At 47.2% G+C, this 9,661-nt stretch overlaps 1 protein-coding gene across 1 annotated transcript; it reads left to right on the top strand.

Moving 5' to 3' along the window:
* Positions 1 to 91: 91 nt before the first annotated feature.
* Positions 92 to 9,430, top strand: rnf6 (ring finger protein (C3H2C3 type) 6). Its single transcript, XM_076290855.1, has 4 exons — positions 92 to 161; positions 1,362 to 1,520; positions 4,181 to 4,303; positions 4,989 to 9,430. The coding sequence occupies exons 2-4, from the start codon at positions 1,370 to 1,372 to the stop codon at positions 7,154 to 7,156; spliced, it is 2,442 nt and encodes an 813-aa protein (XP_076146970.1). The 5' UTR covers positions 92 to 161; positions 1,362 to 1,369; the 3' UTR covers positions 7,157 to 9,430.
* Positions 9,431 to 9,661: the final 231 nt, after the last annotated feature.

The following is a 9,661-nucleotide window of genomic DNA, read 5'->3' as shown; positions in this document are numbered from 1 at the left end:
TTTAGAAGAATTTCTTAGAGGAACCAGATAGGAACCGGAATCTGTGTAATATGTTGTTGGTCAGACACTGTAGTGTGTAACGCCATTGGTCCCATCTTGGCTACATTGTAATCAGAGCGGAGAGGGAAGAGGACCCGTCCATATTATAGCTGCTGTTTCAGGTATCAAAATATACATTACTGCTAATGTCACCCTAACGTAATCTCACCAAAATCGATGTTGATATTATTATATCGTGTATTACGTTTTGTATTGAAGATCAGTGTCCATATATTGTTTAACAATTGTCAAAACCATTCATTAGCAGACTGCTAACTAGCCATCGACACCAACAAATGCGATGCGTATGTAAAATGACAGCTCGTTTGTCCAGATGGCTGTGACTAACCGGTGTTTGGATTGAGGTGCGGTTTCATAAAGCTTTAAACATTTTGTTCAGTGCTGTAGTGATACTTCTGCAACGCTCGCTTATTGTCTGTTGGATAGGTAGCTAGCTAACTAGCATGGAGACCGACTTTTCTTTGTCATGTCCCTCCTCCGAGATTAAATGTATGGGCACTCGATGTGTCTGTGATCCTTCCTGGGTCGGTGATTGGAGGTTGGGTTGACACCGTCAGGTTTGTTGCTCCGCTGTTCTGCGTTCCTCATCATGGCCTACTACATGGAATGTCATGAATAGACAATAATATTGCCAAGAAAGACCTTGCGTTTCCTCCTATCATCGCTGTTATATTGTGTCAAGACTGTTTATCGGTCTTTGCTCACGGTGAAGCTGTGTTGACCATGTTATGCTAATGGCTAAAGGGCTTTAAGCTAGCGTTACTGGCATTCATTTTGTGTGAAGGGATTCGCTAATGGAGGATGGTATTTAAAGAAGGTTAAGGGGTGTTTTAAAATATCACCCTGATCTTATTTGTCATTGAATTGACTATTGATGTAGCTGCCATTAGGGTGTTCTTGATTATGTTAGATTATAACGATGTCTAAATGGTGGGGGGGTTGATGTTATGTGGTTGCTGATATGTCAGATTGGGAAAAAAGTGCCCTTTAATGATAGGTGTGTCTGATTTAGCCTAATTATTGTCATATGACTCAGGCCTTCAAGTTGTGAATTGCATAATGTATTGCTAGATGTGCCATTTTATTAGGGTGAACCATGCAATCTCATAGATGCTACTTATCTCAGGTATAGTTATCAGATAAATAATAATGTAGCCTACTGCACTGACTATAATCCCACTCTTCTACTGAACGTGACAAGGCATAAGCTGTATGCTAGATGCAAGTCATTTTGAGCCACTGTCCTTTAACAGTAACCTTGCCCCCCCACCCCCCCAACCCCAAACCCCCCCTTCAAACAGCGGTTTCCATGGTGATGGACCCTCCGGGCGGGCGAGATGAGCGTCGCTCGTCTCAGGCAGAGCGGCTACGGCGGGAGGAGGCCTACTATCACTTCATCAACGAGCTGAGTGAGGAGGAGTACCGACTCATGAGGGACAGCAACCTCCTGGGGACCCCTGGTGAGTGGTCGAGCCCCCCCCCCCCCCCCACACACACACACACAGTGTTAAATTGGGAGCTTAAACATTCCTAAAGCGAGTGACACTTTGTCAATAGAATTTGGATTAATCTCATTCTGCATCTGGGATGTGCTCTTTATATTACCTCCTTTTTTAGACCTGAAAACATCGGACTGGTTTCGGTTTCACAAAGATACTAGCTTCTTCGGAACCAGCTGGGACTTTGACACTGTATTTAGAGTTGACATTCTGGAGACAATTGTGGACTAGATTCTCTAACAAGGTTTCCCTTTCAGTATGTTTGGCTTAAAATTTTCCGTCTTTCTTTGTGTTTAGATTGCGTGACAATTTTGAAATGGTGATAATGCTGTACTTGTGGACTGAATCTCGATGGAAACATTTCAATTCATTAGATGCATTTAAATATACAGTAGTATGTATGGCTATATTACAAAAACATACATTCTTCCAGACTGGAATGATGCTGAATCGCGGCTACCATTCCAGGTAGGACTGACAGCATCTTTAACAAGTCCTCGTTTTGATTTGACGCAGGATGGAAAACCCTGCACTTCAGTGACACTCTGCTTGCCACTGTGCATTCTGCAGCAATATGGGCACCCAGTGCATGGGCTGTGTAGACTGCATTTGAGACATGATGGGGAAGTCAGGGAGGAAAGGGAGTCTAAGTCAGTCACCCTCCTGATCCCTTAAGGCATAGTTTGGTCAAGTCCACACTGTTTATTGTTCACCTCACTGCACCTCGCTATGGTATTGACATTCTACCTATATCCATTGTCGCTTGTTGGATTATTCCTTTTGAAAAATGTCCTTTGACAACTCTCTAGTTTGCATACCTGACCATTATGTTGGCATTTTGTTAGCAAAGGGTGCGTTTGCTTTATGACAGAATTCAAAGCAATCTGGAGTCTTATCTGGTGACTGGAGGAGCATTTAGACTGATGTTGTCAAGTGTAAGGTGGCTGAGTCATGTCTGGACAAGATGAGTAAGAAGTAGTATATTTTATATTGAGCCTTAAGCCTAACTGATCTGACATTTTAGTGTGGTAAACTAATCTACAGTCTATTGCACGAATACTGTGATAATGCAGCTTCCTCAGTGTAGAGACTCTAAAATCAGGCCTAAAATTCAGTTTCATTTTCCAAATACCTAATAAAAACAAAAACATTCTAACATTATCTATCGACCTAACTACAGACTGCATTGTGCTTGTCTTCCATGGCCCTTCAGCCCCGACTGTCCTCCTAAGTCAGCCAGGCAGCATCCCAATCCCTTGAGACAGGGCCACATATTAAACCCCACTGTGACTATTTCGTTTTTGGCCATCAGATTTTCACAATGCCCTCACCAGTGCTTCTTATACAGAACAACTTGTTACTCTTGTTCTTGAATGACATTCGTGTCACCTCAAAATGGTACGTTAGATTGATGTGCTATGTTATGATGTGCTATGTTGTGTGATGACAATTAAAGGAACATAATGGGGATTTAGTGTAAAACTAGCATGGTAACTACACAAAAGGCATGCATAAACGTGACCATCACCAATAGCACCACAGCTGGCACAGATAAAATCTTGCTCGCACTGGTTATGCTAATGCTACTGCACTGAGCTAAAATGACGATGTAGCACTGTCTGTGTAGCTCTGTCTATCACTGACAATGCTGTGAAAGCCTTTCTTACATTTTCAAGGGCTGGTCTGACTTGGACCACAGAACTGCATAGTGCTTAGTCAGAGTAGGTTGTAAGTAAGTGGGGAATAACTGGTGATGCCATGAGAATTAACTGAAAGATAATTCCAGAACTAGTTGCCTAATAACAATGTACAATAAAAGTAACAAATTGCTGTGTATTTTTATAGTATTTAAAATGGCTCATTCCTGATACCTTATGGCTCACAATGTTAAGAAATGGGCTGGCCGTTTTGCAGTGTCACAATTGTGATATTGCACCGTCATGCTCTTTGCTTTTAATCACCATTACTCCACGCTGATAAACTGGTGAGAGACAGAAGTGCCTATACACAACCTGGCTAACCTGTGTGTGAATTTGCTCTGCACAGTCATGGTCATGGTGATATCTGAGCAACCTTTTTTTTATTATGAGCAATCCTTTTTATTATGAAGAACATAACCATGACCCTCAGTGCAGTGAAAGTGTACTGTATGTAGATTATGTGTTGTGAACCAAGGGCATATACAGACAGTGTTTTTGATGCAGCAAACTGAAAGTCGGTGGTTCATGTGCAGAGAGTATTAAAATGAAGTATCAACTGCTGCTTTCCTGCAATAAACTATGCCATTAACTAAACTAATGCATGGGTTTTGTAAAAACAAACAAAAAAACAAAGCACTTACACTGATAATGAGTACTTAAGTACTTCTGGTCAGGGCCATTAGTAGGGTCCATATTTGAAGACTTAAGTCAAAGATTTAAAGACACAAGGATCAGTGAAGGTCATAATATGTGACTACCAGATCCCATAGTGTATGTCCTAAAAGAACTCGGTCCACATAGCAGAATTAATGATTAGGAAGGGTCAATGACCTTTACACAGGCTTGCAGCGGCATCCCTAACTGTTTCTGTTAAAGACACAGCGCTCCATTTTGATTAGCTTTTATTTCCATTTCCTGCAGGTGAGGTCACGGCAGAGGAGCTGAGGCAGCGACTGGACGGAGCAAAAGAGAGGGTGTCGTCTCAGCCTCGACCAGAACCACGCCCACAGGGCAACGAAGGTGGAGAGGAACAAGGAAGCAGTGGTGAGAAGAAGAGTGGATTGGATGGGAAAGGAGGGGGAGGCAGGAATAGAATGAAAGATTTTAAAGGTGCAGTCCTTGATCATGACCCACTCCAGCCAATTAACACGTTGCTTCAGGAGGACAGAAGCGAGTGGTGAAATTTGATTGGCTGATGAGCTAAAATATCATTAACCTTTCAAATTTAAGAGTCAGTCTTTTAATAAAGGTGGAGAAGCAATAATTCACACTGATTGTGTTATTGTTTCTTTTAATCTTTTGCAAATTAGGAATCTGAAGGTTAATTGGGACTAATAGTAGAATTCACTTCTTGGCAATAAGCCTTTGACTTAGATGCAAGACATTTTAGTTCAAGATATAAACATTTTAAGTTGTGTGGAAGGTCTTAGAATTTGGTTAAATTTGTTGTTGCTAAAACAGTTGGTCAGAACTGTTGACTGCAGCTTGAACAGTTGGCCCAAGATGTCGCTGCATCTTAAACAGTTCTCGTGGTGATTTTATTGTTGTGTGTGTGTGTGTGTGTGTGTGTGTGTGTGTGTGTGTGTGTGTGTGTGTGTGTGTGTGTGTGTGTGTGTGTGTGTGTGTGTGTGTGTGTGTGTGTGTGTGTGTGTGTGTGTGTGTGTGTGTGTGTGTGTGTGTGTGTGTGTGTGTGTGTGTGTGTGTGTGTGTGTGTGTGTGTGTGTTGCAGGAGCTCCGGAAGCGGGCTCAGAGACGTCCAACGGTGACTCCCTGCTGGAGTGGCTGAACACATTCCGACGCACAGGCAACGCCACACGCAGCGGCCAGAGTGGCAACCAGACGTGGCGTGCGGTCAGCCGCACCAACCCCAACAGCGGCGAGTTCCGCTTCAGCCTGGAGATCAACATCAACCACGAGCAGCCCGACGCGGGGGAGCATGGTGACGAGCTCCCGGTACCCCCACCACCTCCGCCGCCGCCGCCTCCTCCACCCCCACCTCCCTCTCAGCCGCTGGCTCCTTCCTCCATCCGCACGGCCGTCTACAGCACCCCGAGACCCACACCCTACACCACCCAGCGGCCCTCCGCGCCCTTCTCCCACGCCCACACCCCGTCTCACAGGCCCACGCTCGGGCGGAGGTCCCAGGCCAGGCGCACGCGCAACAGCACCACGTCCCCACTTCCCCCTCCCCCACCTTTACCTGTCCCCCTCACGCCCCTGAGACGTAGCGTGGCCCCCCAGCCCGCGACCCCCCAGCCTGCGCCCGTAGTCGCTGCCGCAGGTCTGACCTCGCAGCCGGGCCCCGAAGATGGCAGCGAGGGGCCAGCCCAGCTGCAGCCCCCCTCGTCAGGCCCCACCGCTGGGGAAGCTCAGCAGCAGCAGCAGCAGCAGCAGGAGGGCCCAGAGGAGGCGCCTGAGGACCCCTCCTGTGGTGCACCGGCCCAGGAACCCCACCAGGGGGCGCCGGCTGGGCGCGAGGCACGCAGCAGCAGGACTCGATTGCGTGGGCGCGTGCGCAGGGCGCTGGCCGGGGGAGGGAGTGGGGCCGGTGGCGGCGGCGGCGGTGGACTTACGTCCCGCTCATCACGCCGAAGCCGCTCCCCCTTGCACAGAAGTCCCGCGTCCACCCCGGCTGCCGCTCCCGCTGTCGTCGCCTCCACCGGCACTAGTACCAGCGCGGCCTCGACCGACGACCCGGCTGAGCTCGGGGGGAGCACAACGGCCACCGTGGCCATGGAAACGGGCGAAGCGGCTTCCGCCGAACCAGTGGAGGCGCCCCTGGCGGAGGGCTCGGCGGCTGAGACTAACGAGGAAGAGGCCGAGTCCCACGGAGGAACGGGCCCAGGTGGAGCGCCAGGTGCCGGTGGAGGCGGGGGCAATGGAGGGGGCGTACGACGCCACCCCACCATCATGCTGGACCTGCAGGTGCGCCGGATCCGGCCCGGCGAGAACCGCGACCGGGACAGCATCGCCAGCCGCACGCGCTCCCGGGCCCGTGCCGCCGAGAACACCGTCACCTTCGAGAGCGACAGCGGCGGCTTCCGGCGCACCATCTCGCGCTCGGAGCGCGCCGGCATCCGCACCTACGTCAGCACCATACGCATCCCGCTGCGGCGCATCAGCGAGACGGGCCTGGGCGAGCCCAGCTCCACCGCGCTCCGCTCCATCCTGCGCCAGATCATGACCGGCTTCGGCGAGCTCAGCTCCCTCATGGAGACCGAGGCCGACTCCGAGAACCGGAGCGGGGTGGCGGCCGTGGCCGCGGGGGGACAGGACGGAGGAGGAGGAGGCGGCGGCGGCGTCACCATCGGAAACGAGGGCTTGGGCGCCGGGAGTCACAGCAACGGGGGCTCTGGCTCGGGAACGTCCGAGGCCGACCGGGGTGGGCAGGGTGCTGGGGAGGGCGAGGTTGTGTCCGGAGGAGGAGTGGGAGGCGGCGGCCAGGGTCAGGGTAGAATTGGTGGTGGCACTGGGGTGGCATCTGTGGGCACAGGTGGTGGTGCTGGTGGCGGTGGCATTGGTGTCGGGGTTGGGGTCGGGGTCGATGGCCGGCCAGCCAGCAGGGACACCAACAACCTAGTGGAGAACGGCACGCTGCCAATCCTCCGGCTGGCGCACTTCTTCCTGCTCAACGACGAGGAGGACGAGGAGCACCCGCGTGGGCTCACCAAAGAGCAGATCGACAACCTGGGCACGCGCACCTACGGCCAGGCGAGTCTGGAGGCCGAAGCCGGCCGCGCCTGCAGTGTCTGCATCAATGAGTACGCCCAGGGCAACAAGCTGCGCCGTCTGCCCTGTGCCCACGAGTTCCACATCCACTGCATTGACCGCTGGCTCTCCGAGAACAATACCTGCCCCATCTGCCGGCAGCCCATTCTGTCCAGCCATCACGACTGACCCCACCCCCCTAATCCCAGTTCTCTAGCAATTTTCCCCCACTCACCCCAATTTACCCCACAATGACATTTCACACCTCCAGCCACAGGGTGGAGCTGTGTTTCTGTAAATATGCGCTTCAATGTTTTCATTCATGGAGATCCATTGTATTCAAGCTGAAGGTAGATGGAAAAAAAAAGAGATACCAAAAGTGGAATCTATAATGCAGAGAAATTAACAAAGCTTTATTTTTTTAGACCTCTTGTGTTTCAGCGACTTGTTTTTTTCATTTTTTTTCTTTTTCATTTTTCTTTGCACCCTGTCTCTTCTGTGACCTCCCTGTGTTGCTACTGAGGTCCCTGTATTACACGCAGCATGACTAACGGCTGCAGAGTTACTCTTAGCAGGACACCTAACCCAGTCATTTTTAATTTCCCCTGTTAGGTTTACGCTATGCTGTCATACACACAGACTCCAGGAGCATTCAGACAGACTGATGGACAGACAGACAGACCTCTGGTATTTAACCCAGCTGTGTAAATATATGGACAACTCATTGCTGGGTTAAAATGATTTCGGGAGACATTGAGATTTTGGGTCTCAAAAAATTGAAGAAATGAAAAATGCCCATTTGCATTCTTAAAAGAATCCCATATGTTTTAAGCGCTTACAGTGGAATCCTCCATTTTGTATTTTTAAAAGCTCTTATTAGAGACCTCCATTTAAATTATCGGAGTCCCTTGAAAAGGTATATTAATGCGTATTCAATCAAACAGGATTTTAAATAGTTTTAATCAGGATGGCATTGAGGTGTGTGTGTTTTTAAAAAAAAAAAATCTCATCACATTTTTATTTTTATTTTACCTCACATCTTTACGTTTCATCTGTCCATGATTTTGTTCACAACTTGCTGCTTCTCCGGCTTTCTTTGATATGAAAAAGGTCATATGGTTATCATTTACATTATTTTAATCAGCCTATCTTACACTACAGCCTGTGGGCAGCACAAAATGCCAGGTGTAAGGGTGTCTTGATATTTAGGCATTCACTTCATACTTTGTTCAATCATTATTTTGATTATAATTGAAAATGTTATGTCCTATTTACAGTTTGTACATGTTAGTCCTTGTTCCAACTAATAGGAAATGTTGGAACATGGGGAAAATGTGCATTTGAGTCTCCAAGTGATTAGTCATCTAACATTTCTGGACAAAAAAAAGGAAAGCAGTTGCACTTAACCTCAGCAAATGGACTGTGCGTCAATAGTTTTGCATGATAGTTTTCTACCCACCCAGTTTATTTTGCTGTAACATTTTAAAAGTTGTAAATTATCAAAGACAAAACCCAACACATTTCTTTTGACTTGCTGAGTGAAAGATAATCAGGAAGTCTCCAACCCATTTTCCCCATCATGCACTTGGGCCAGAAGAAGGTCCAGTGGAGGAATAGTATTGAATTCGAGCAGATGGGTGGAATTGATCCCCCACTTTGAGACCATTATTTCCAAATGAAATAGGACTGAAAAGTATTATATTTTTAAAATTCACGACAGACACACATTCACACCCTGCTTCTCCTTTGAAGAGCGTCTTTTTGCACCTGAATGACAATGGTCACTTTTTCTCCACTGCCTGGTGTCTCTGCCCATTGCTTCCATGCAGGTGCTCATGCTTCTCTGGATGTTTTGCTTCAGGTCATGAAACTGAAAGCCACCTTTATTCTAGCTGCACCTACTTTTTGCAGTGTTGCACTACCACCACCAGGGGCAGTAAAACATCAGCCAAATGTGAAAAAAAAAATGAAGATCAACATGTTTTCGTTTCGTTTTGTCATTGCTTTAGGTTCTTTTGTTTCTCTGTGTTTGTTGATCCAACAACAGAAAAAGAAGAATGCTGTTTTGTGACATATTGCTTCTTCCTATGCCCCTTCTCTCTGAAGTGTGAGTGTGAGTGAGTGTGAGTGTGTAAAAAGGAGGAAGAGTTGGTTGGCTGTTGTGTTGTGTTTTGAGTGCAAGCGAAGATTACGTTGATTGAGTGTGTCTTAAGGTGTCATTTATCTGAATGTTAAGAAGAGGCAGAGCAAGGGGTCTTTGGCCATAAAGTTCAGAACTGAATATTTAGTTCTTATTTAAGATTAAAACAACAACATGGAGATATGACTATGTATTATGTTATAATGTGATGATAAAAAAAAACTGTTAAGAAGAATATGTATTCTGTTACTATGTAATAAAGTAAAAACATGGGTTTCTTCTCTGCCCCTTCACATGGGAATTAAAATAAGCTTTGTTATGCCTGGAAAGTGTTCTGTTGTCTGTCATTTATGACACACAAAAATAATCTAGTATTGACACAGTGCTTTTTGTTTTCCTTTGAGTTCTCTGCCCACAAATTTGTATGACATGAAATCTGGGCCCTGGTACATTTGTGCAGCTTTTGCTATATTATAGGCCTACATTTAATTATAGGCCTGTGGGTTTTTTATTTTATTTTATTTAATATGCACAAGCGGTTTCCAGGGTGTGCT

Source organism: Alosa pseudoharengus, unplaced genomic scaffold (assembly GCF_046254945.1).
Source record: "Alosa pseudoharengus isolate Yale_2024_CS ecotype anadromous, Long Island Sound unplaced genomic scaffold, YU_APseudo_1.1 YU_APseudo_1.1_scf_18, whole genome shotgun sequence".
NCBI classification, from domain to species: Eukaryota; Metazoa; Chordata; class Actinopteri; order Clupeiformes; family Clupeidae; genus Alosa; species Alosa pseudoharengus.
Note: the sequence above shows the minus strand (reverse complement) of the source record. Positions and strands in the feature narration are given on the sequence as shown.

What these genes read in the sequence shown, in the direction of transcription:
- rnf6 (XM_076290855.1), top strand. Translation starts at nt 1,370, where the DNA reads ATGGTGATGGACCCTCCGGGCGGGCGAGATGAGCGTCGCTCGTCTCAG. An exon ending in CAACCTCCTGGGGACCCCTG is followed by an intron (nt 1,521 to 4,180) that starts GTGAGTGGTCGA and finishes CATTTCCTGCAG; the next exon opens with GTGAGGTCACGGCAGAGGAG. An exon ending in AGAGGAACAAGGAAGCAGTG is followed by an intron (nt 4,304 to 4,988) that starts GTGAGAAGAAGA and finishes TGTGTGTTGCAG; the next exon opens with GAGCTCCGGAAGCGGGCTCA.